Source organism: Fistularia commersonii, chromosome 22 (genome assembly GCF_037954325.1).
Source record: "Fistularia commersonii isolate RoL2024-O1a breed Wild chromosome 22, RoL_Fcom_v1.0, whole genome shotgun sequence".
Lineage (NCBI taxonomy): Eukaryota > Metazoa > Chordata > Actinopteri > Syngnathiformes > Fistulariidae > Fistularia > Fistularia commersonii.
The window spans coordinates 818,912-843,957 of NC_141305.1; the positions used below are offsets into that span (position 1 = coordinate 818,912).

Below are 25,046 nucleotides of genomic sequence, written 5' to 3' on the forward strand. Positions count from 1 at the left end.
CCAAGAACAGGCCGGCAAAGCGTCACGGGTTGGAAGGCGAACGGAAACACTCTGAAACGGGAGGCGACGTCCAAAATCAGCTCGAGCGAGAGAAACTCAGACACACATGCATATATATATATATATAAGATATCTCATCATTCAGTCACTCATGGACACGCTTCTCCTGCATTCAGGGTTGCAGGGTTGTTCACCCTGGACCCGTCACGGGGTCACGTACGGAGACCGACCAGCATTCGCACGCCATTCGGAGGATGCGATTTGTAGTTTTCCGGTGGTTTCTATCTTTAATCCCGGTGTTTTGACAGCAGCCGCCCGAATAGCCGTGCACTCCTAATAAATGAAATGAAGCATTGCCGGCGTGGAACACGTTACTTCATGTAGCTTTAATTGGCAGTCAAATCATCGTTGGAATTTCCTCGTGACGTTTCTCAATTCAATTATTTCAAAGCACTTTTTCCAGTGGCCGCAGAGCAGAGCGTTCAGCGGAAGCTCCGGTAAACGGCCTCGGCCGCTAACAAAGTTAGGAACGCGCTCACGTTGAGGAGCGGAAACAGGGTCACGTAGGATCCGGACAAGAGTCTCAGAGCCGAGGCGTCCCTCAGCTCCACGGCGATGACGACGCAGGTCAGGATCATTTGCGTGTTGAACCAGCTCAAACAGACGAGCGGCGCTTCGGCCCGCTTCCATCGGAGCGCCGGGCGAATCAGCCCGTGCAGGTGACGGTCCGCCTTCACCGCGGCGGCCAAAGTCAAGAAGCCCGCGAAGTGACCGGCGTGCAGGCCGTGCCACCACAACGACAACCCGAACGTCAAGAGCAGCGGGCGGCGGGCGCTCCGCTCGTAAACCAGCCTCCGCAGCCACGACGCCGTGGTCCGGTTCCACCGCCGCGCGAACTGGGACACCCGGCTGGACGTCTCCGTGGTCCAGACGTCTCCGTCGGACATCCCGCTCCATTTCCCCTCCCGAAATCCGAGCCCGGCCGCATTATTGAGGCACTCGCTGATCCTCCAGTGCGCGTAATAGCGGATCCTGAAGAGCAGCGCCAGGCCCCAGAACCACAGCGCCCCGCCGGAGTCCTGCCGAGCGCCGCCGCTCCGTTTCAGTACGTAAACCAGACACTCTCCTATCTGCTGTAGCGCCAACACCTGCGCCATCTTCACCGCCACCGCCCCCAGAGGGCTGGGAGGAGGGCTGCCGGAGATTCCCTCCATGAAGGACACAAAGCGGCCGTAGGAGCACAAAGGGCCTCCGAGCAGGGTGGTGAAGCTGAGGGCGTAGCTGACCAGCGGGAGGGCGACCGGTAGGCCGTCGCGCGACGAGGCGTCGGAGGCCAGAACCACCCTTCCCTCCTGGAGGTCCAGCGACACGGAGGTGACCCTCTGGGTGAGAAGCATCAAGGACGACACGGCCAGGAAGAGTCTGGAAAATGACAAGTGGTGTCAGAATCAGAATCAGAAGATGTTATGGAGCCCCGTTCGGTCGGAGGCGGCTCCTGCGACAGAGTCAAGCGGGGGAGAGTCAAAATAAAACTCGATATAGACTGAAAGAACGCAAGAATGAGAATAAAAAGAACAGCAAAGATCAACAGAAATAAATGTAAAAATATATACAACGTACACTGCTCCAAAAAACAAAGGGAACACTTAAAAAAACACATCCTAGATCTAAATGAATGAAATATTCTTATGAAATACTTTGCTCTTTACACAGTTGAATGTGCTGACAACAAAATCACACCAAAATGATCGATGGAAATCAATTGTATCAACCCATGGAGGTCTGGATTAGGAATCACACTCCAAATTAAAGTGTAAAAACAAACTCCAGGCTGATCCAACTTTGATGTAATGTCCTTAAAACAAGTCCAAATGAATGTGTGTTGCTTCCTGAGTGGACACTATGATTTCACACAAGTGGGATTGACTTGGAGTTACATTGTGTTGTTCAAGTGTTCCCTTTATTTTTTTGAGCAGTATATATACACGTGTATTTACAAGTACATGTACATATCTAGTTTATATGTAGGGCTTGTTTTACGATAAAATATTCGGGACGTTTGTTTTCCCGAGGACTCGCAAACAATCGGCGAGCCGCCTCGTCCCCGGACGCTCTGTCGGACCAGAAGAGCGCCAGAGCGCTACGACGGTAACCTCTGCGCGCCCGTGCACGCTAGCTGTACCCAGGGCCTCTGCAAGTGTAGATCAGCTTGTCCCTTCCACAAAGAAACATTCTTTTATTGTCACACACCATTGATACCGGTCAGGTGCTCGTTCAATGACGTCATAAACGGTGTTTTTAGCCGGTTTCCGACCTCCTGGAGACGAGACGACCCGGAGACGCGTGTCGGCTTGATGGTAGAACGGGCGCGGTTGTTTGGGTGCTTCAATAAAAGCGGCGGGGGAAAGACAGGTGACCCTTGAAACTCCCAAAGCGACCCGTCCTCCTTATCTGAAAGACCTAACCGATCATACCTGACGCTGGCGGGCTCCTGGTGGTGATATTCCCAGAACCGGAGGTACAGATGCCAGAAGGTTTGCCACAACATCTGGACCCAAAACACCCGGGCGTGGACGGAGCGAGGGTCCGCCCGGCACATCAGCAGAACGCAGACAAAGGCGGAGGCGAACACCAGCGTGCTGTAGATGCCCATCGTCGCCACCGCCAGGATGCATCCTCCGGCCGCCACAAACAGGTACCTGAGAGGAGACGTGGCGCCGAGGCGAACTCATAGACGGTCCAAAAACAAGGGAGGCGAGAACGTCCACTGATTATGTGCACTTCTGCTGAACCGGGCAACACAAACCGGCCGGCGATCCGGTTCCTGCGGGACAAAGCGCATCAGCACGGAAGCGTTACGTACCTCTGGGTCAAATCTAGACGAGCCCTGCTGCCGAGGTGATAGAACAGAAGTGAGAGCGGAAGCAGCAGACACTGCTGCGCGACGAAGGGTCCCAACGCGCCGTCCGACCAAGACATGTCCGCCTCTTCGGTCCGATCCCCTCCACGGCGAAAGCGAAAAAACCCAGCGGGAGGCTTTCCTCGGCCCCGGTGAGGCGTCGCACGGATGCCGGATCCGTGGCTCCGTGTTTGTCTTGGCGATAAGCCTTTTGAAAAGACATATTTCGGCAACCGTGGCGACGCCGGGACACGTTAGCGCTCGGGAGCGATAAAGGGCCTCTTCTCCAGCGGCGCCGCGAATGCCGCCGCCTCCGGGCAGCGGCCGCTATCAAGAAGCGGACAATCGAATCTCTCAAAAATCAACGTGACTTCAAGGAATCGTTTGTTTTCACGGAATCCGAGCGGTCCGGTAAAGACTCTGAGAGACGCATTGTAGTATTTCTGGTGAATGTTATCTAACATAATTGAGGTTTAAAAAAACAAACAACATCCACCGCCGCCGCCGCTGCTGCGCAGATGATCCACGGCTTTATGTGCTTTTCACCGCAGACGGGGACACAAATAAACCCGGCGCTTGTCTGGCTGCCGTCGAGAGCCAAGACGCAAATGTTTGTCATCGGACCGGCGAGGCGGGATAATTCCCGTCTGTCCCGGGACGACGCCGTCTCCCGGCACCAGCAGAGCCGGGGGTCCGGGACTGTTCTCGGGTCGGACGGTTTCTCAGCGCCGCCACGCTCGGGAGCCACCGGAGTCGCCCTCTTCCACCCCAGAGACGTCCGCCATCTCAGACCCAGAGATCTTAATGCCTGGATTCCAAACATTATGATCGGATTCTTGTGGATCCCGTCAGATGAGATGAGAGCAACTTTATTTTACATTACATTACATTACATTACATTCAGCAGACGCTTTTATCCAAAGCGACTTACAATAGAGGACATAAGGACTGCAAATAACACTTGCAAATACAAGATGCACAGGAAATATTCAGAACAGTAAGATGAGATGAGAACAACTTTATTTATCCCGAAGGAAATTGTTGTGCCAGAGTTTCAAGTAAAAACATAACAGTAATAGATAATAGTAGGAAGGAGGGAGAATAAGAAATACAATGAAATATAAATTGTCTTAACTGTTAACTATTAACTACAGAGATTTGGAGATTTGGGGTAAGCTGGGGTTAGTTGTTTTTTTTTTTTAGACAAAAACGTACACACACACACACACACACACACACTGCACAGCCTAACTTGCTGCCTAACCTGATCTGGGGCATCAGCGCAGTAAAAAGTCCTGAAAGAGAACAGTTTTTACCTGTTTCTTGAAGGTTGAGAGAGATGATGCTCATCTTGTTGCTTCCGGAAGTTTGTTCCACCACTGAGGTAGTAGAACTGAGAACAGTTTTGCCTGAGATGGCTTAGAGCGAGCAGAAGGTACTGCTAGTAGCTTTGTATTAGAGCAGTGGTTCTTAACCCGGGTTCGATGGAACCCCAGGGGTTCGGCGGGTCGGTCTCAGGGGTTCGGCGGAGGTCAAGACACACATTGGTGATGACATCACCGGCCGCAGGTGATCACGCTACATAGCTCGGCCTATCCGTGCTGCGGGGATTTTGGCACGATCAGTTGTAGTGACTTGTGACTGTCGTGATGGTACGTCATGTGATTTCTTACTTAATATTTTAATCCCTTCATACTAATTATGTCGGGCAAAAAAAGAAAGCGGTCGGAAGAACACGTACAATACGGATTCACGTGTATGACGGAACGCGATTGGAATCGATGTCCTGACCGCATGATTTGGAAAGACAAGATGAGCAATTCTAGTCCGGCACCGGCAAAACTAAGGGAAGGCTTCCTTCAGCTGCATGGAGATGGGAGCTACAAGAACATAGCGCTTGCTGGATGCAAGGTGAAGGGAGCCAGATTCCATGAAAAGGCTACTCTGCATAACAGTAATAGATAATAGTAGGAAGGAGGGAGGATAAGAAATACAATAAAATATAAATTGTCAAGGTTAAGGCTATCAAGTGTTTTAAGGTCTTAAGTACAAAGATTTGAGGAAGGCGGGAAGCCGGCGGACCGGCGGCGACACATGACTCCCTCGCTGTCCTCGCTACGCCGGGATCTCACACTTGAACATGTTGTTCCACCTCACCGTATTCATCTGACTTGGAGAACACCAGGATAGAAGGGCCGTCCTCGCAACAATCATTTACATTTGACTGTTTATTATGTCATTCTGCCCTTTGTTTGATTTTCCTTTGCACAATAGTCCTCGTGCACCGGCGGTCAAACCGCTCAAACAACTGCGAGCTACAAAAGAATATTCACGATTTGCTTGTTTACCTGTCAGATCACACACACACACACACACACACACACACACACACACACACACACACACACACACACACACACACACCATTGCACAATAGTGCTGCATCTTTTCCCTCGCCGCCCGGCAGTGTGACGGCGCTGCATCCTTGTTGAAGATCGGAGACCGAACCCTGCAGCGGGAGGCGACCCCAGACGGGAAGGCAGGAACCGAGCCAGGCAGCTTCCCCTCCTCGGCCTCCACAGATCCAGCGCCGTCACCGATGCTAATTTTAAATGTTTTGAAGCGCAGCGTGATGGTTCGTACCAGACATGGAATATTTGGCAGATGTTTGCTCCTGAGTTTACACGACCCCCTCCTCCCGGGTGTCCTTCCCGTCCATCCGCCCGCCAAAACAGTCGGAAATCCGATCCCCGGCTGAGGAATGTGTTTTGGTCGGGAGCGTCGGGAGGCTCGGACGCCACTTTATAGAGGCCTCGGACTCAAAAACACAACCAGAAGAGCTCAAAACCAACACGACACGCTAAGAAAAGTCCGAAATGAGCGGCGTTTGGAACAGCTGAAGGTGAAACGAGGCGATCGGACAGCGAGCGGCGAGGCGGGGAGATGTTTGTGACGATGAGGTTATAAAGGTAGAACGGACGGAGCCAGAACAAGTCGTTCCTGGAAGCGGCCGGGCCAACGGGTCACATGATCAGACACCCGAGCGGCTCAGGAACTCAGCAGGAGACGAGCGAGTCCCTCAAAATCGCTGATCCGCTCGAGCGCCTGAGCGCCGCCGCTCCTCAGAAGAGAAGGTTCTTCTCCAGAACACGTCCGGCTCTGTCGCCACAGACGACGGGAGGACGAGGGTCAAAGATCATCGAAGGCCGCAGGGATGTGGAACCTTCAGACCGCCGGCTCATCGCTGGTCCAAGATGTTCTCACCTTCCCGTCACCTGGAATCACGTCGATACAGAGTCCTGGTGGAGAGCGTTCTCATTCACACCCGTGAACATCTCAGGGTCTCCGCTGGAGGTCCCACGGCAGGCGTCCAGGACGGACTCGGCCCGAGGCCGGGGTCCGGATCTCCCGGCCGAGGCCCCTTCGGTTGTAAACAAGGAGAAACAGATTTGTAGAAGTGGAATGTGAAGCCGTGTCTTTTCACAGGGCGGCGAGATGAAAACACCCAAAAAGCTGGAGATGGAACTCCGTCTCTGGCGTCATGGAGACAACAAATCCAAGTTGAGCTGAAACCACGAGAAGATGTCAACAGAAGAGAGGAGTGGAAAGTAAAGGCGAGCTCAGAAAGAGGAGCGGGAACAAGAGGAACCCGGAGGAACCCACGCACGCAGACTCGTGGGCATGACACCTTCTGGCGTGGAGAACATCTCAGCACAGCGCCACCGAGCGCCCACGCACGGAACCCGTGGAATCCCGACCCCCGGGATCGGGATTCCGTCCCGGGCCTCAATCCCCGGAGCTGCACACACACACACACACACACACGCACACACCGTCCGCGTGCACGCGAGAAAGCCCGGCAGCTGTTCGAGCAGGGCTCGTCACTACGTCACGCCCTCCCTGCGCGCTGATTGGCCGCCCCGCGCAGCCGTGCGCCTCTATAAAGTGCACTTTGGCGGAGTTGCGGGAGAAACAAAGGCGCTGCGGTCGCGGACATGCAGAGCTGCGCCCGGTCCTGGGGGGGCTTCTTGGCCCGGGCGGCGCCGCCCGACGGCGGTCGAGTCTTCTGGAAAGTTGGCTGCCGGTCCCGGTGCGGCGCGGCGGCGGCGGCGGCGGCGACCCGGGCGCTCCGGACGTCCGCAGCAGCCGCCGCCGCCGCCGCCGCCGCCGCGTCCCGGCGCATCGAGCGGACGCTGCCGCGCCACGACGACTTCGCGGAGCGGCACATCGGACCAGGTGAGCGGGAGAAGAGGGAGATGCTGGACGCGCTGGGACTGGAGGTACGGCACACACACACACACACACACACAAACACAGAGCCGGGTTTCCCCGTGTGACCCCCCGCCTCTCCTCCTCCTCCTCAGTCGGTGGAGCAGCTGATCGAGAGCACCGTTCCCGCCTCCATCCGCATGCGGCGGAGCATAAAGATGGATGACCCAGTGTGTAAGTTTACACACACACACACACACATGCACGTCTTCATTCTTGCAATTTTGTCGACGTGCACGCGGAAGCGGAACGCACCCCCCCCCGCATTGTTCTGACCCCCCCCGGGGAAGCTGGCGAGCTGCACCCGGTTCTGCGCCGCGACCCCCGGATCGGCGCGCCTCGGCGGACGCAGCGCCCCGGCGCGCCGCGGTCCTCCGACCCTCCTTCCCTCCTTCCCTTCCTCCCTCCTTCCCTCCTTCCCTTCCTCCCTCCTTCCCTCCTTCCCTTCCTCCCTCCCTCCTCTTTCCTTCCCCCTCCTCTTCCTCCTCCACCCCCTAGTTAAGTCTTCCTTTGAACATATTTGGAGTTGTTTTTGCGAAAGCCGGCGAGCGGCACCAATCTCCTGGCGGGAGGCCGGCGCTCATAGGGCGGCCGCGGAGCGCCGTGCGCGGAGCCCCGTGCGCGGAGCCCGGCCTTGAAGCTCCGGGTCCCGAGTCCAGTTCAATCTGGTTCCAGCGGTCACATTACATCACAGCCCAGGGGGTTCCTAATAAGGGGAGAACGGTGTGTTTGCATGGGATGTCTTCCCTTCCTCCTCCCCCACCTCCACATTCACATTTCAGCTCCTCTTTTTAGAACCTGCTGTTCATTTCAGAACACAAGCCAGGGGTTTGAACCAGTTTGCCCCCCCCCTCCACACACACACACACACACACACACACACCAGAGGGGGAGGTCAGATTCAAAATACAAACATTAACCGCCACAATAACAGCGGTTTAAATAAGGTGATCCCCGGAAAACCCAACTCGTGTTTTCAGTTTCACTCGGCCGGAAACACACACACACACACACACACACACACACACACACCCTTAATCCCATGACGCACATTTATATAATATCAGCCGGAAATCAACCAAACGGGACGTCCAAACCGTCGGGTCGCGGTCAGATCGGCCGACCCGTCGGCTTCTTGAGTCTGTTATTGATATGATATGGTAATGATTAACCGGCGGACCATAATAAACGGGGCGAGGAGAGATTCCGATCACCTGCCCCTCCCCACCTCCCCACCTCCCCACCTGCCCCCCCCCCGGGTTTCATAACGCGCCGCCATGCTGAAGGAACAAACTGGCAAAGCGGAGGCCGGCTGGTTTTTCTGCTTGTTCAGCTCTGGAGGGCTTGGGTTTGCAGAGCCAGCGAGGGATTCTCTCGCCAACAATAGACCTCCTCCATGGCTCTGAATCAGGCTTTTTTTTTTTTCCCCCCACCGGCCTGCAGAACCCGGGGCACATCGGGGGGGCGAGGGGGGGCGAAACCAGCTCACAAAGAGACCGGCTCGTTATAATCGGGAGTCGTTTCTGCACCGTCCTGTTTTTACGGACGCCGTCCCTCCGACTCTTCTTATAAATGTCCGTCCGTATCCGGGCCGCCGGGCGCCGCTCCCTCCGAGGCAGGACTCGGGTTTATTGTCCATTCCTGGGAGTTGCTAGGCAGCCGGGAAGGCCAGAGGAATCTGAGGCTGGTTTGTGAATTGGCAGAGCGAGGAGGGGAATGAGGGTGAATAAGCGTCCGCCGGGCGCTTGGTCCTCGTCCTGGCTCGGGTTTTCTCCGAGCGAACGCTTGATCCGGCTCATGTTTGCAGATCCTCACCTGGGGCGCTCATGGTGGAGCTCTGGGAGGCTTCAAAGCTGCGCTCCCACGACCGGGAAACCTGGACGTTTCCTTTCGCTTGCTAGTTCACTGAACTCGTTGCCGGGACAACTTGAGGGTGCCGGTCGCATCGGGACGAAAACGTCTCCGGTCCAGGACGCACGTTTCACTCGACAAACGAAGAGAAACCGAAAGGTTTCCGGGATGCGGCGCCGCGGTCACGTTAGCCGACAGTCTTGGGCGTGGTGGTCGGACCGGTACGGCGAGGGGGAACTCCATCCGGGACGCGTTTCTTACGTGGTTCGGCCATCGCCCATAAAATATTCACCGGCTGACCTCGGGTCCTCTGAGGTTCGCCTTTGCTTCTCCGTGATGGACGGTGGAGCAGATGGCGGCTCCGAGGACCGCCAGAAACCACGAGGGCCTCGTCAACCCCGACTGTTTGCAGCGATCTGTGTTTTCCAATAGAAAACATAGACGGCGTAGCATCAGTGCAACGCCGGGGAACAAAAGTGCAGCGCGATGTGGGACTCCGGTCGCACAGCCGGACTGTCGTCGTCGCCTGGGTTCCTGAAACCCGTCCTTCTGTTTGCCACCAGCTTGGACAGCCTTCATCTTATCCCGCAATTACTCTTTCAAGTACCGGCGAACTAGACGAGACACAGGGTTTGACTGAAAGACCGGCCGAAATACTAGCCAAGAGCCGGGACGCCCTCCGAGCCCCCGGTATCTCCTTCCCAGAAGGTCTCGGTGGCTTCCGCTCCTCGGAAACCTGAAATAGACACAAGGCGATCGGGTAAAGGGTCCTTTGCGACGACGCTACCCTCGGAAGGAAGCCGTAACCGTGTCACCCTGCTCTGAACCTTCCAGGTGAGAACGAGATCCTGGAGTCCCTGCAGAAGATCGCATCGAAGAACAAAGTGTGGAGGTCCTACATCGGCATGGGCTACTACAGCTGCTCGGTGCCGCCGCCCATTCAGCGCAACCTCTTGGAGAACGCCGGCTGGTGAGTGTCCTCAAAGACCCCAGAGCTCCGAAACCGGCTTCCTTCCCAAATCAAGCTCCTGCGCCCGATGGTCGCTCATTTAAGCTTTAATAACATGGTGGTGATCGGCGTCGCTGCCTTCGTAGAGCACCGGATCGACCCTCCCTCCGGCTCCCGCCAAACAAGATTTTCTTTCACTCAAATCTGAGTCACACATCCTCGCCCGCATTTCACTCAAAGTCTTGTTTTGGACGCACAAAGCGTCCCATTGTCCTTTTCTTAATTTCCTGAATAACCTCCAGCCGAGCCATTGTCCCCGTGTCCACGCTGATTCACTGTGCGCGTCTTGTCCTCAGGGTGACTCAGTACACCCCCTACCAGCCCGAGGTCTCTCAGGGTCGCCTCGAGTCTCTTCTCAACTACCAGACCATGATCTGTGACATCACGGGCTTTCCCGTGGCCAACGCCTCGCTGCTGGACGAAGGGACGGCGGCGGCCGAGGCCATGCAGCTCTGCCACAGGTAGATCACGCCTCCGACTCTCCGCACGTGGAAAAAGAAAGAATTCAGGAAACCGGAGTTTTCCTGTCGCCTCGTGTTGACCCCCGCCGCTTGCTATGCTAACGTCACGCAGGCAGAACAAGCGGAGGACCTTCTACATCGACCCCCGGTGCCACCCTCAGACCATCGCCGTGGTGCAGACCAGAGCCAAGTACGTATGGCTGCTTGGGAACGTGACCGTAACGCCACGCCGGATATTTTGGTTCTACCCGCTTCCATACATATAGAGGGACCTCTGTTCTGGCGTCATGTCCCGATGCAGCGATTCACCCTTTCCCCTGTCGCGCGGTTACTCAAGGTTCCCGGCGCTAATGTAAGAATATAAGCGAAGGTGTCTCGCGCCGTCGAGGTCATGGAAGGACCTCCTAGTGACTGGAGTCTTGTACCCGCTCGTCTCCATCGTCGGTCGTTTCTTTCGTCACAATGCCGAGGTAATCCCCCTCGGAAGTACCGCGTGAAGGAGTTCCGACTCTTCCTGTCGTGCCGCAGCTACATCGGGGTGAAAACGGTGCTGAAGCTGCCGCACGAGATGGACTTTAGCGGGAAAGACATGAGCGGCGTCCTCTTCCAGTATCCAGACACCGATGGCAGAGTGGAGGACTTTACCGCGCTAGTGGACCGAGCCCACAAGGGAGGGGTAAGACCTCGCCGGGGGCATGAACTCTTTGGTGACACGTGCAAAACAAAAAACATGGCGCAAGAGATGTACATCGCTGACCGTGATACCGGCTTCCGCTCCCAGGCCCTGGCTTGTTGCGCCACAGATTTGCTGGCTCTCTGCGTGCTGCGCCCTCCTGGAGAGTTTGGGGTTGATATCGCGTTGGGGAGCTCCCAGAGGTTCGGCGTCCCCCTCTGCTACGGCGGCCCCCATGCCGCCTTCTTTGCCGTTCGAGACAACCTGGTGCGGATGATGCCCGGCAGGATGGTCGGAGTCACCAGGTGAGTTTCGGGGGTCAGTTCCGAAAAGATTGAAACCGGAGAAACAAGGCTGTATTTCGAAGATAATGTTCTTGTGTTTCAGGGATGCTGCCGGTAAGGAGGTGTACCGCCTGGCGCTGCAGACCAGAGAGCAGCACATTCGCAGAGACAAAGCGACCAGCAACATCTGCACCGCACAGGTGGGACTCCTGGAATATGTCGGCGTAATCGGTCAAAACGTGTCCGGCCAGATGTTTACTTGTGTGCTAACGGATCCCTTCTCCAAACTGGCCGCCCATCTTCTGGTGTCTAGGCTCTGCTGGCCAACATGGCCGCCATGTACACACTGTATCACGGTCCTCAGGGACTCAAACACATCGCGGAGAGGACGCACAACGCCACCCTGATCCTCGCCGAAGGTACGGTTGGTGTAGCTTAAATCAAATGTTTGATTAGCAGGGTTCCTTTGACCTCTAATCAAGAGTTGTAGATGCAAAGTTAAAGTTTTAAAACAGGCCAATCGATAAAATGAAAGAGATGTCCTTCTGATGTTACTTGTGTGACTCTGCAAACCACTTGCTGTGAGATCCTACATTTGATCGATACCTTTAGGTTTGAAGAGGGCCGGACACAGGCTGCACAGCGAGATGTTCTTCGACACGCTCAAGATCAGCTGCGGCGTGGCGGCCAAAGACATCTTGGAGAGAGCGGTGCAGAGGCAGATCAACCTGAGGGTCTACACTGATGGAGTGGTAAGACTTGTATGGTTAATCCTTGCCAAGTCTTCCTGTGGCAACAGGACTAATTGTGAGGCTAATGTGGACGTTGTGTGCGACGAATAAGCTCACCTTGGCTCGGGCGGGAGTCTCTCGGGCCTGGTTTGTGTTGATGACCTTTCCAGGTGAGTTGTAGGCTACATTTGGACCTGCAGGTGTGTGTGTGTGTGTGTGACCGGTCTTGGGTCGGATCCCAGCGCAGCGTTGTATGTAGGTGAAAGGTTATGTTGGGGACCCCTTCCTCTGTTCAGTGAAGGTCTCTCCAGTTCGACAAAGGGGGATTCTTTGACTTCATGAACCACCTGTCTTCTCTGGCTAGAATGTGGAGACGTTGCTCCCTCCCGTGGAGCGACCCTCGTCCTTCAGGGTCGGTGGACCGTGGAATCCTGAGCTGAAGTGGCGGCTCTCCTATGTTGGGCCATCAGTTTGTGAAAAGGTTGTTTTGTCTCTCCAAGATAGAGGTCATCTCGATCTCTGTTGCTCTGAAGAAGACGCCGCAGTCTCGACCTTGGATCTGGACGTTCCGTCCTTGTGGTGCACCCGTCTTTAGCGGTCTTGGCATTTCTAGTATTTTGGTGTTTATTGAGAACCCTTTTTTTACAAAATACGAGCAATACAGGGTTCGACTATTTCCTTGTTAGTGCCTTTCTCCCGCTGGTTTCTATGTTAGGCATTCCCAACATGTTGGACCTCTTTTTTCCTTCCTTTGGCGGTTGTTGGAATGTTCTTGGCCCAATGGTGGAGAGTTCTCATGACCCCTTGTTTGAGTTCAGAGTCAAACAAGTACCGATTGGTATGCGTTGGTTTTCTGTAGCTCTTCATGTTCAAGCTTCTGCTTCTTGTAAAAGTGACCTTCTTGTTTAAGTGACCTCCTCCCTGGTGAACTTGGTGTGGGCGTCGACCAGGTTGTAGTGTGAGGTGAACGCTTCCACCTCTTGTTTCTTGATTTGAACCCAAGGGTGGACCACATATCTGAACCAGAGCTTGGAGGTGCCCCCCAATTGTCCTGATCTCCACCTGTTCCGTGTAGAGGCCCGTCACTACAGGAGATACATGTGAGGCCGTGGAAGGAATTTGTTTGTCTGTAGAAACTGCCCTTGGACTGGAAATAGGTGGTTTGTAGGCGAAGGTCCAGCAGGGCACAGAGGTGGTCCATGGAGATGTTTGCTATGGTGGCCGAGGTGTTGTCCTTTTCAGCAGTTTGTCCCTCAGTGCTGCGACTGTATCCGATGCAGGAACTCATGAAGAGCGAGGCGATGTCAAACACAGATGGTTTCACTCGGGTTCGGTTTGATCTTGTTCATCCTGATGGCAAATCGAGTTGTGGAACTCACAAATGGATGACCAACACAGGAGGACGCCTGAAGGACAAGGACCTCTCCTTTGGAGACAACGAGTAGATACCCGAAACCACCAGCAGTCTGAGGGAGCCGAAGAAGCTCCAGTGGCCACGAGAACATTTGATCACGCTTTCCAAGTCCTTCTTTGCCAGTAGCAGCTCAATGACGTCGCTTTCGATCTTCTCACAGCTCGGCGTATCTCTGGACGAGACGGTGACCGAGAGGGACCTGGACGACTTGCTCTGGGTCTTCGGCTGTGAATCTTCAGCTGTATGTTTCACGTGAACACGTCAGCGTGTCCATTCATTCTTCTTCCAGAGTTCTTTTCCACATGCTTACTGGATTCTCCCGAATGACCTCCTCTTTCTAGGAGCTGATTGCCGAGAAGATGGGCGAGCGGGTGAGAGGGATCATGGCGAGTCCTTTCAAGAGGACAAGCAAGTATCTCACTCACCAGATTTTCAACAGGTCAGTGTTTTCTGTGGTTTAAAGTCTCTGGTTTGTTGCGTATGGATTTTTTTTTTTTACGTCTGACGCTTCATTCTTTTCTGCAAACCGTATAGAACATGCTGCCTTGGCAAGATCTTCAACAACGAAGGAGATAAATGCAAAGCACGTTACATAATTGAGCATACAGAGTCTGTTCAGCTGATAGTGAAGCAGCAAATTATCTTTATTGGGGCCATAATATTAGGGCCCTGAAGAAGCTCTGATTTTGCTGCCGTAACTGTTCGTTCTGACTCGAAAAACGCTTAGTCCACATGTTGACTAGCCCACTCGGTAAACAAGTGGTTGCCTCACGGTGCTCGTGATCCGCGGAGGTTCACGGTCATCCGGGTCTTGGTGAATTCTTGTCGAAATCTTCTTGTCTGCTCGTGATGGTTCACATGGACGTCGGCTTGTCGTCCCTCCTGCAGTTACCACTCGGAGACCAACATTGTCCGGTACATGAAGCGCCTGGAGAACAAGGACATCTCCTTGGTGCACAGCATGATCCCACTGGTTAGTCTTTGCTCGGGTCAAAGAACATGTTGGGCACGATCCACCATCCAGATGTTTGTGGTGTAAATGTGCCGTCCTCCGCAGGGCTCCTGCACCATGAAGCTGAACAGCTCTTCAGAACTCATGGTGAGTTATTGAACGTGTCCGACTGTAAGGAATCGAAGACCCCGAGATGGTTGGAGAAACTCCGCCGTGTCTTTGCTGCAGCCCATCACCTGGAGGGAATTCGCAAACATCCACCCGTTCGTGCCTCTGGACCAGGCCGAAGGCTACCAGAAGCTCTTCAGGCAGCTGGAGAGGGACCTCTGTGAGGTGACGGGCTACGACAAGATCTCCTTCCAGCCTAACAGGTGAGACGTTCCTCGTGCGAGTCACCGCCGGGAGCCAGAAGGTCCACAAAGATAAAGAGATGTAGCCAGTTTCGGGAGACCTTCGAGAGCGACGTAGACTCATTTCGCCCTCATTGGAACCTGCTCAGACCTCCTTGAGGTCAAGATGTTTGAGGGATCTCAGTCCTCCGGGAGGTCCGGTCTTAGTAACCGGACTGGTTCAGTTCCCGGGGGTCACTTGGCGACCCCCGTTTCCAGACGGATCACAACTGCGAGAGGTGAACCTACCCGGTTGCCATAACAACATTGTGCAAAAACCACTTCCACAAATGTGGACCAAGATGAAATACTGAAAGATATTAAAGATTACCGAGGTTATGAGTCGCTTCGGTTTGTACGATAACGGCAGAGGGAAGCGACTGCTCTTTGCTAACGTTTCGTACCTCTAACATGTATGCTTTGCATGAACATCTTGTCTTCTTCCAGCGGCGCCCAGGGAGAGTACGCCGGCCTGGCGGCCATTAAAGCCTACCTGACCTCCAAGGGCGAGAGCTCCAGAAGTGTAAGTGTGAACGAGGAGAAGAAAACCTTCTGGTTCCTGAGCCGCAACCAATGCGATGGAGACGCCAACAGGACCTCATGCTTGAATTGAGCGTTCGGTTCCGAAGCTTTTGCGCCGGATCTCCGGATGCCGAGTTGACCGACTGTTTCCGGCATGGTTTTGTGGCACTTGAGACGAGTACAAACCGGAGCTGCCGGGCAGGAGGTCTAGAAGAAGACCAGGGAGGAGATGCAGGGCTGTCTGGAGGGAAAGAGGACAGGACGGTAGATGGAGGGAGATGATCGGCCTTGGGCCTCCAGTTACCTCGGGAAGGTAACTGGAGGAGGCTTGATGGAGATGTTCGTAGTCCTCATGGAGGAAACGTCTTGTTTTGTAACTTAGAGGTAATTCTAGCTGGAACTCCAAGGCTCTTGTGAGCGGCGGCGGCGGCGGCGGCGCCTCCTGGTGACAGAGGGACCTCACGCCATCTTCTCCACGAGGGGTTAACGCCTGACACCTGGACCCACGCGCTTTATCAACCTCGGGTCACTTCGACTTCCACCTATTGACAAATTCCAGGTGTCGTCGTTGGAAAGTTGTCGGCCCCTGATTGGCCGAGGCCGAGATAAGATTAGAGAGCGGCTGACTCAAGGTTTTTCCTCGCGGGGTCGTAACGCAGACTTTTTCTTTTTTTCTTTTTTACTGGCTCCCTCGTACGCACATCTTAGATAGCCTCCTGATCTCCCGACACAGTCGAAGTCCAAAGCGGAGGGTGTTTGTGCAAACTGGAGTCCCCGCCGTGCCTCCCAAGGTCACCCGCTTCCAAGATTCCATATTTGGTTTTCAAGAAACGTTCGCCGCCGTGGTCCGACGTTTCTCCCGCCGGTCATTTGTCAGCGCGGCTCGGCCCGCCGCCGCCGCCCACTGTTTTTTTTTTTTCTTTCCTCACGCGAATAAGTTACGCAACATCCCAGGCGTCCTAATAAGGCACAGAGTCCCTTGGTGGCTGATCAGCTTCTGTTGGGAAACCAGGAAGCTGAAGAATCCATCAAGCAGATTTGTTTGATCCGAAGGTGAAACCTGAGGAGGTGCGATGAGGAACCGCGTGGACGGGTCTTCTTAGAAGTGTCCCACCGTGAGGACCTTGGTCTCGAAGGTCTACGTGACCGCGGAGGAGACCCTCCGTCTACGAGAACCTCCTAAAACCTCGCCTTCTCCACAGGTCTGCCTGATTCCCAAATCGGCCCACGGCACCAACCCGGCCAGCGCTCAGATGGCCGGCATGAAGGTGCAGGTGGTGGAGGTGGACAAAGACGGCAACATCGACCTGGCGCACCTCAAGGCTCTGGTGAGACGTCGCCATGGAGCGTTTCCGCGGTAGGAGAACGATTGAAAGACGGGGTTCCTCCGTCAAACCTCCAGGTGGACAAACACAAAGCGAGCCTGGCGGCCATGATGATCACCTACCCCTCCACCTTCGGCGTGTTCGAGGAGCACATAGGAGACATCTGTGACCTTATCCACGCCAACGGCGGCCAGGTCTACCTGGACGGCGCCAACATGAACGCCCAGGTGAGGAGAAGCGTGACGACGGCTCGGACGCGAAACCCCACCTGAAGAAGGTGGTCCGTGACGTCCTCCCTCGGTGTCTCCAGGTGGGTTTGTGTCGTCCGGGAGATTACGGCTCCGACGTCTCCCACCTCAACCTCCACAAGACCTTCTGCATCCCTCACGGTGGAGGAGGGCCCGGCATGGGGCCCATCGGAGTGTACGTGCTCCTCGAGATCTTCCTCGTCGCGGGAACATCTCAGGAGGCCGAAGGGAACGACTGAGGTTCTGGTGTTCTCCTGCAGGAAAGCCCACCTGGCCCCCTTCCTGCCGAGCCACCCGGTGGTTCCCATGCAGTCGGTCAACGCCAGCAGCTCCCTGGGAACCATCAGCGCTGCTCCCTGGGGCTCCAGCGCCATCCTGCCCATCTCCTGGGCCTACATCAAGGTCAGTGGTCCTCTGGTGCCTTCAGGAGCACAAATGACACGCTTTAAAAAAATAACTGCAAAGCACAAACTAGAAGAAAGAGCTACATGAGAGGAGCTGGACGGCACAGCGGTGAGCTCCACCCGCTCCCAGGCAGAAGGACCTTGGTTGGAATTCCACAGGGGACCTTCTGGTGTGGAGTCCTCATGTCTGCGTGGGGTTCCTCAGGGTTCTCCGTGTTCCTCCCGCAGTCCAAACACATGGAGGAGCTTCACTGGAGACCCTGCGTGGTCCAGACACGTGAAGGAAGGAACCCACTCCTCAAGTCAAGCAGATCAGCAGGACCATCAGGTTCAAATGAAGAACATGAGTGGATCATCTGACCTCAGAGTGAAGGTCTCTGGAGTAGACAACCAGAGGCATTACGTCTATAGATTGTGTGTGTGTGTGTGTGTGTGCTGAACCTTTGGACAGGAGCTCCACATGTGCTGGAAGTGACATTAGAAGAAACCAGGAGCTTTATCATGTCTGATGATGCAACAGGAGGAACAGCTGCACCTTCTCCATGCAGAGGTGTTCCGGCAGCCTGGAGCGCTGACCTCTGACCTCTGCATGCCCCCCTGTCATCTTTTCATTTCAACCCATTTATCAGATTTGATTTTCTAAGACCTGTGGGATCTTCTGTCCCGCTCCTCCTCCGTTCATCATCCAGGTTCTCTTTTCTTGCTTCCGTCCACATTCTTGTTCTTCCGGCATCTAAACCCAAAGACTCTGACCTTCTTCCTGCCCCCGTTTGTATATTTAACCTGAGGCGGTTTGAATCGTGCTCCGTCTCAGCCTCGTCTTCTGCGTTTGCTTGGCAGATGATGGGCTCCAAAGGTCTCCTCCACGCCACGGAGGTGGCCATCCTGAACGCCAACTACATGGCCAAGAGGCTGGAGGGCCACTACAAGATCCTGTTCCGAGGAGGCAAAGGTGCGGCGTCTCCAAGCGCTACCTTCCGCCTTTTTTTTTTCCTTTGCTTCCCATTTCTAAACGCGTTTGCAAAACAGGCTTCGTGGCTCACGAGTTCATCCTGGACGTGAGGCCCTTCAAGAAGACGGCCAACATCGAGGCGGTGGACGTGGCCAAGAGGCTGCAAGATTACGGTCGGCGCCGTTCCGGACGGGGTGACGTATCATTACCCCGCTAGCGTGTTCTTAAGGCCGCCTCCGCTCCGCGCAGGGTTCCACGCACCGACCATGTCCTGGCCCGTGTCCGGCACGCTGATGATCGAGCCCACCGAGTCCGAGGACAAGGCGGAGATGGACCGCTTCTGCGACGCCCTGCTCGGCATCCGGCAGGAGATCGCCGACATCGAGGAGGGCAGGATGGACTCTCGCGTCAACCCTCTCAAAGTACAACTTCTTCTTTTTCCCCTCAAACCCGCGTGAAGCGAAGGGACGTCCGGAGATAAACGCATCCTGTTGTTCTTGCAGATGGCGCCCCACTCCCTGGCCTGCATCGCCTCGTCCACCTGGGACCGGCCCTACTCCCGGGAGCTGGCCGCCTTCCCCCTGGTGAGCGGCGCCGCGAACATCTCCGCCATCTAGCGGCTCGTACGACTCCTAATCCGTAACGCTTCCTCCTCAGCCCTTCATCAGGCCCGAGACCAAGTTCTGGCCCAGCATCTCGCGGATCGACGACATCTACGGCGACCAGCACCTGGTGTGCACGTGCCCGCCCATGGAGGCATACGAGTCACCGTACGAGGAGAAGAGGGCCTCCTCGTAGACGCTCCGAACACCGGCGTAAGACTGAGACGGGAGGGAGTTTAAACTAGTAAGTTTAATTACTAGACAAATAACAAGAGCCCTCTCTCCGTGTTTGGTTTAGCGATGTAAGATTCGACTCGCGCCCCGACCGAGACGTCTCATCCAATCGTGTCGGACGGGGGGCGGGGCACGGCGAACGCCACTTTTGCTTTTTTTTTTTAATGTTTTGCAAAGATGATTGCGTACGACGGCGCCGGTGCTCGGCGGTCGCTTGGATTTCCGAGATCTAAACGTGTCCTTCGTGCCTCTGCTCTGCAAAATACCCGACGTCTTACCACCACCTCCCCTTCTTCCACCTGGCATCGTAGGAGTTCCTTCTCGTAGCTTGTTAATACGCACCGTCGTTCGGTCGCCTTTGTGTTGTGACAGCCGTGGGCCGGCAGTAGATTTTAAGAGTATTTTCTAATATTTGTCTGTAATAGCAAAGAAAAACTGCTGTATTAAACATTTGTCTTTAAACGAGTGGCTGTTGTGTGAAGCTGGTCAAACCTCGGGCAACAGCGCCCCCTGGTGGACAGAGTGTCTCCTTCAGCTATCCGCCTCAATCGGTCTCAAACGTTTAGCTTTAGCTTCTCACTGAAAACAGTCCGAATTCCCCGTTCATCTCAAGCTGTGATTGGGCGAAGCAGGGTTGAACCCCGGACAGCCTGGCGATTAAAAGGGCAACAGAGACCTACCGGACACTTTGGAGTCTCCAGTGGACGTGTTTGAGACTCCGTGGAGACGATCCTGGAAGTCCTGGAAGTCCTAAGTGCTGCACCGGCTCGCGGCCTCAATAAATAAACCCGGAAAACTCATTTTTGTGTGCAAACATTTTCCTGCTTTTCCCCCCCAAACATGAGGAATTCTGATTTAATCCCGACCCGTCTCACGCAGATGTTGTGAGGAACCTGCATCCAGGTCACATGTCTGCTCACTGGAAGGGTGAACTCTATTCTTCTTTTTTAGGCTTTTCCCTTCAGGTGTCGCCACAGCGAGTCAACCTTCTCCATCTCACCCTATTCTCTGGATCCTCCTCTCTCACACCAACTACCTTCATATCTTCTCTCACGACGTCCATAAATCTTCTCTTTGGTCTTCCTCCAGACCTCCTGCCTGGCAGCTCCAATTCCAGCATCCGTCTACCAATATATTCTCTATCCCTCCTCTGTCCATGACCCAACCATCTCAGTCTGGCTTCTCTGACCTTCTCTCCAAAACATCTAACATGTGCTGTTCCTCTGATGGACTCATTCCTGATCCTCTCCATCCTGGTCACTCCCAAAGAGAACCTCAACATCTTCATCTCTGCAACCTCTAGTTCTGTCTGCTGTCTTTTGGTTATTAACAGTTTCTAGTCCAAACATCATCGCTGGTCTCACCACTGTCTTCTACACCTTTCCTTTTATTCTGGCTGATGTTCTTCTATCTCTTGGTACCCCTGACACTTTTCTCCACCCATTCCAGCCTGCTTGGACCGTCTCTTCACCTCTTCTCCACACTCTCCTACACTCTGGACTGTTGACCCTAAGTACCTGAAATCCTCCAACCTTCTTGATCTCCACTCCCTGTAGCCTCACCGTTCCACCCGAGTTCCTCTTATTCACACACATACATTCTGTCTTACTGCGACTAACTTTCATTCTTCTCCTTTCCAGAGCATACCTCCACCTCTCTAGATGTTCCTCTACCTGTTCCCTGCTCTCACTACAGATCACAATGTCATCCTCAAACATCATGGTCCATGGGGATTCCTGTCTAACCTCATCTGTCAGCCTATCCATCACCATTGCGAACAAGAAGGGGCTCAGAGCTGATCCCTGATGGAGTCCCACCTCCACCTTGAACTTCTGTTACCCCTACAGCACACTGCACCAGTGTATACATGTCCCTAGCATACATGTCCTGCACCAGTCTAACATACTTCTCTGCCACTCCAGACTTCCTCATACAATACCGGAGTTCCTGTCTCGGTCTATATTTAGCTAAAAACAGAAAGCAGTTCTGGGCTGGGGGGGTGGGTGGGCATCATCGCTCCAGGAGAGAAGAGCGGGAACTAAACCCTTTACATAACTGTTATTTAACCCCGTCAGCGAAGCGCTCGTGCACATACCACTGATTCCTGCAGGACCCTGCAGATACTCTGATCGAGGAGCATTCTGCGCCGCTCAGGCCCGGGCCTGCAGACGTCAAAAGGGGGAAATAATAAATTAAAACGTAAGGGTCGTGAGTTTGAATCCAACAAGACAGTCGTTTATTCACATTTTTGCACGGCAGCAGCTCGGGATCCGGCTGGTAAGAAGGTCACGCGGTTAAAAAGCCGTGTCAGAAGGTCCACGTCTCCGGGAGGACGGAAATAAGAACACTGACGTCAAAGAAAGCTTAAAAATATAAAACAATAAAAGGTCACAGCAGTCGTTGAGTCACACTTGCCTGAGAGAAACCCGAGACAAGCCCTGCCGCAGATTCCTGACCACCTCGTCCGGCTCCGGAAGCACCAAAGGCAGAACCCGGGTTTCGGGTTGAAGTCCAGCGAGGGAAAAAGTCCTGCAGTCAACAGGTCTGGTGGCTCCTTCCGTGAAGGTGCTCGGATCTGAGCAGGGTTGCTCGGATTCGACAGGATGGGAAGAAGAAGACGACGTGCGCTACCCGTCTCTTTGGTGTGAGATCTTTCTCAAAAATCTAAAATGTCGGTGACGCTAGCAGCCCGAGCTAAAAACATAACAAAAAAAAAAAAGCTAGGTCACGTGACCTTGACCCGGTCGGCGTCCTCCAGCTGAGCCAGGCTCTGGAGGCTCTGGAGGTCCTGGTCCTCCTGGTTCTCCTCCTTCTCCGCCGCCGTCCTGCGCTGCACCAGGCAGTCGACCAGGACGACAAACACTGCTGCAGAGATGAGGCACAGACCCGACAGGTAGAAGGCGGCGCCGAAGTCGTCGGTCTGATCCACCAGCCAGCCTGCAGAGGAACACAGTGAGAAGAGGAGGATCTTCTCAGCAGGATGGAAGCACATTTGACCCTCCAAGTATTAAACAATGAACTTCGATTTCCCTGAACGTCCCATCAGGGGCACAACTAGACCTGGTTTGGGACGGAGGAGATCCAAGAAGTAGCCTCCTCCTCCTCCTCCTCCTCCTCCTCCTCCTCCTCCAGGGGAACCTTTCGCTCACCATGCCCAGAGGCACTCTTCTACAAGAAGTTCCTCAGCGTGAGGAGCTGATCTACAAAACCAATCCTAATGAGGTCACCTCCGGGGATCTGTCGGGCGCTAACAGGAAGCGAAACCAGTCGCTAACTGATCGAAATGACTGACCCTTGCAGCTGCTTCTGGGATGTGATCTCGTCTAGAAAACAGCCGTCCCTCAAACGTCTTCGAGAAAGTTTCACGTCGCGCGACGGCTAAACATCTCACCTGCGGCCGGAGGTCCGACGAATCCGCCGACGCTCCTGAAGAGCATGAAGAGCCCCAGGCCGCTGTCGAAGCCCTCCAGGGCTACGATGTCCACGATGCAGGTGACGTGCACGGCCACCGTGCAGCCGAAGAGGAAGCCGTAGAAGGAGCAGAAGACCAGGACGGGCCAGTAGCCCTGGCCGACGGGCAGCAGCAGCAGCGCCGTTCCGAGCGCCGTGACCACGACGGCGAGCAGCTGCAGGTTCCTCAAGAGCCTCATGTTGGCCACCCAGCCGCAGACCAGCCTGCCGGCCAGGTCGGCCAGCGCCACCACGGAGAGCACGGACGCCGCGCGGTACTTGTCGATCCCCATGCAGTTGGCGAAGGGGATGAGGAAGAGGGGCGGGATGAAGAACCCCGCCGCCGCCAACACCGCGAACGTGATGTAGAGGGCGACCTCGGGTCTTCTCAGCAAGGACCACTGGAAGACGGCGGTCTTCGGGGCGCGGCCGGGTGCCCCCGCCGCCCGCAAGGGTCTCATGACGGCGCCGCAGACGCACAGGTTGAGCTGGAGGCCCCCGATGATGAGCAGCGCCCCCTGCCAGCCGTACGCCTCGATGAGCCACTGGAACAAGGGGCCGAACATCACGGCGAAGACGCATTCGCCCGAGCTGGCGACGGCGTAGGCCAACGGACGCCACCGCACGAAGTAGTGGTTCACCATGCTGTTGGCGGGAATCCACGAGAAGGAGACGCCCGCTCCTGGAGAGGAAACGAACCGTTAGGGTTTGGAAAGTGGCTGCCGGTTCCGGAGGTTCTCCTACAAGGTGATACTTTTGGGGCGAGAGGACTTCCTCTATTGGAATCTGACTCCAACGTTCTCACTGATGGCCTTCATGTCTCAGGAGGTTCCCGGTCCTCCGAGGTCTGGTCCATCGTTCTCAAAGGCTCGCCGTGGCAACTGGACTTTGTTTCCCCCCTCGAAGACGTTCCACCTCTCATCCGAGAGGTTCCTCAGCTCCATCAGTGTCTGGTGTGAACCTGCCAGGGTTCTTGGCGGAGAAGGTTCCTGCACCCCAAGGACAGGACGCGCAAGACCACGACTTTGGAGAGACAAAGCAAACCTCTGCACAAACTGACGGTCCAGCACAGAAGAGCCAGGTCTCCAGGTCAGGACTTGATGGTCCACCTACACCTGAACGACCAGGACGGCTCCTCACGTCCACCTTCTGTCCGGAGATGACAGGTGGTTCCAGAGAAGTCCAAGAAGCCATCCTTGTCCAACTGGAGATCTTCAACAAGTCCTTTCACCTAAATGCAACGCTGCACCTTCATCTCACCCTGAAGGTCATCAACCCAAACCAGGCGAGAACTTCTGCCCAGGTGGACTTGTGGACTTCTTTTGTGGTCTTTTGTTCCCCGGACCGCGCGCACGTTAGCATACAAACCCCAGTCAAGCTAGCTTCTGCCCGATGACTCGCTCATCCACAACCGTCCTCAAGGAGGACCTGCAGAGGCTGAACTTCCTGCTCCAGCTCAGGAGCCGCCAGTCCGGTCTGCTTTCTGGACCTCCATCATGGTCTGGTTTGGCCTCCAAAACTTGTCAAGAACACATGATGTTCACAAAGCGCCCTCGATCCAGGACCTTCTCCCTCCTCCCCTTCTGCTCGGAGGCGTCGAGAACATCCGAGAGGAGGAACGTCTTCAAGGAGAGGAACCGAATCCAGTTGCCACCGAAAGATCTGACCTCTATCGGCGTCGCGGAGGTTGTACCTTGCAGGATACCGATGGCGAGGTAGAGCCACGGCAGGCTGAGGTCCTGGGAGGCCAGCAACATCCCCGAGGCGGAGAGCAGGCCTCCGACCATGATGACCACCTTGTGGGAGAACTTCAGGGTCAGGGCGCTGGCGGCCGGGGCTGGAGTCGAACGACGGGAACACGCGACCGGTCAGAGAAGAAGAATCGTCCGAATCCCCGGCCGCCCCGAACGCGACGTTACCTCCCAGGTGGAACACGGCGATGGTGGTGGAGGTGACCCAGGAGGTGGTGCTGGTCAGAACCCCGAAGTGGTTCTGGATGTCCAGGAAGAACAAGCCGAAGTTCTTGAGGACGGCGGCGGTGAGGCCCATGATGACGAAAGCGGACGCCGCCACCACCCAGCCGTAACCCCCGTCAGGAGCAGCTGTGTGGACCTTCATCTGCCGCTCCTGCTGGCTGTTATGCAACGAGATGACCGACCACAGCGGCTTCTGAGCGCGTCCGAGATACTTCCTGGTGCACTCGTGTCTTAGGATTACAGCTTTTTGAGAAGCATGAGCTTCTATCCCTCAAGCCAATAAGAAAAATCAGTTAATCGAAGGTTCTAGAGGATGACATCTAGGAGGCCACGGCAGAAGATCTGGGTGGAACATCTAACGGGCTGCAGGCCAAAGTTAGGAGGTGGACCCACGGTCTCAA

At 55.1% G+C, this 25,046-nt stretch overlaps 3 protein-coding genes across 5 annotated transcripts; 1 reads left to right on the forward strand and 2 right to left on the reverse strand.

Annotated features, from left to right (window-relative positions):
- Window positions 1-482: 482 nt before the first annotated feature.
- Window positions 483-2,979, reverse strand: mboat4 (membrane bound O-acyltransferase domain containing 4). Its single transcript, XM_086169198.1, has 3 exons — window positions 2,864-2,979; window positions 2,475-2,699; window positions 483-1,422 (listed from the first exon to the last, which is right to left on the reverse strand). Exons 1-3 carry the CDS (start codon window positions 2,977-2,979, stop codon window positions 483-485), a joined length of 1,281 nt encoding a protein of 426 aa, XP_086025324.1.
- Window positions 2,980-6,109: 3,130 nt separating this feature from the next.
- Window positions 6,110-21,204, forward strand: gldc (glycine dehydrogenase (decarboxylating)). Of its 3 annotated transcripts, XM_086169967.1 has the most exons (27): window positions 6,110-6,997; window positions 7,075-7,179; window positions 7,264-7,342; window positions 9,854-9,989; window positions 10,325-10,489; window positions 10,602-10,679; window positions 11,018-11,165; window positions 11,271-11,467; window positions 11,550-11,646; window positions 11,760-11,865; window positions 12,059-12,198; window positions 13,752-13,832; window positions 13,933-14,030; window positions 14,480-14,564; window positions 14,649-14,690; window positions 14,772-14,914; window positions 15,380-15,455; window positions 16,657-16,782; window positions 16,857-17,006; window positions 17,090-17,202; window positions 17,288-17,429; window positions 18,272-18,383; window positions 18,461-18,556; window positions 18,633-18,805; window positions 18,887-18,967; window positions 19,041-19,229; window positions 20,860-21,204. In XM_086169967.1, exons 1-26 carry the CDS (start codon window positions 6,581-6,583, stop codon window positions 19,179-19,181), a joined length of 3,327 nt encoding a protein of 1,108 aa, XP_086026093.1. In that variant the 5' UTR covers window positions 6,110-6,580; the 3' UTR covers window positions 19,182-19,229; window positions 20,860-21,204. The 3 variants fall into 3 exon arrangements, with proteins under 3 accessions (XP_086026093.1, XP_086026092.1, XP_086026094.1); XM_086169966.1 differs by lacking the exon at window positions 20,860-21,204 and having other exon boundaries at window positions 6,111-6,997; window positions 19,041-20,019; XM_086169968.1 differs by lacking the exon at window positions 20,860-21,204 and having other exon boundaries at window positions 6,856-7,179; window positions 19,041-20,019.
- Window positions 21,205-21,243: 39 nt separating this feature from the next.
- On the reverse strand, window positions 21,244-25,040 carry LOC147221230 (monocarboxylate transporter 13). Its single transcript, XM_086169969.1, has 4 exons — window positions 24,589-25,040; window positions 24,363-24,506; window positions 22,611-23,351; window positions 21,244-22,156 (listed from the first exon to the last, which is right to left on the reverse strand). The coding sequence occupies exons 1-4, from the start codon at window positions 24,785-24,787 to the stop codon at window positions 21,945-21,947; spliced, it is 1,296 nt and encodes a 431-aa protein (XP_086026095.1). The 5' UTR covers window positions 24,788-25,040; the 3' UTR covers window positions 21,244-21,944.
- Window positions 25,041-25,046: the final 6 nt, after the last annotated feature.

Excerpts from the sequence above, each read along its gene's own strand:
- mboat4 (XM_086169198.1), bottom strand. The coding sequence starts at position 2,979 with ATGTCTTGGTCGGACGGCGCGTTGGGACCCTTCGTCGCGCAGCAGTGT. Across the intron at positions 2,700-2,863 it reads CGTCTAGATTTGACCCAGAG|GTACCTGTTTGTGGCGGCCG; the intron begins GTACGTAACGCT and ends GTCTCCTCTCAG. Across the intron at positions 1,423-2,474 it reads CAGGAGCCCGCCAGCGTCAG|ACTCTTCCTGGCCGTGTCGT; the intron begins GTATGATCGGTT and ends GTCATTTTCCAG.
- LOC147221230 (XM_086169969.1), bottom strand. The coding sequence starts at position 24,787 with ATGAAGGTCCACACAGCTGCTCCTGACGGGGGTTACGGCTGGGTGGTG. Across the intron at positions 23,352-24,362 it reads CGCCATCGGTATCCTGCAAG|GAGCGGGCGTCTCCTTCTCG; the intron begins GTACAACCTCCG and ends TTTCCTCTCCAG. Across the intron at positions 22,157-22,610 it reads CGTCGGACCTCCGGCCGCAG|GCTGGCTGGTGGATCAGACC; the intron begins GTGAGATGTTTA and ends GTTCCTCTGCAG.
- gldc (XM_086169967.1), top strand. The coding sequence starts at position 6,581 with ATGACACCTTCTGGCGTGGAGAACATCTCAGCACAGCGCCACCGAGCG. Across the intron at positions 7,343-9,853 it reads AAAGATGGATGACCCAGTGT|GTGAGAACGAGATCCTGGAG; the intron begins GTAAGTTTACAC and ends TGAACCTTCCAG. Across the intron at positions 13,833-13,932 it reads TCGGCTGTGAATCTTCAGCT|GAGCTGATTGCCGAGAAGAT; the intron begins GTATGTTTCACG and ends TCCTCTTTCTAG.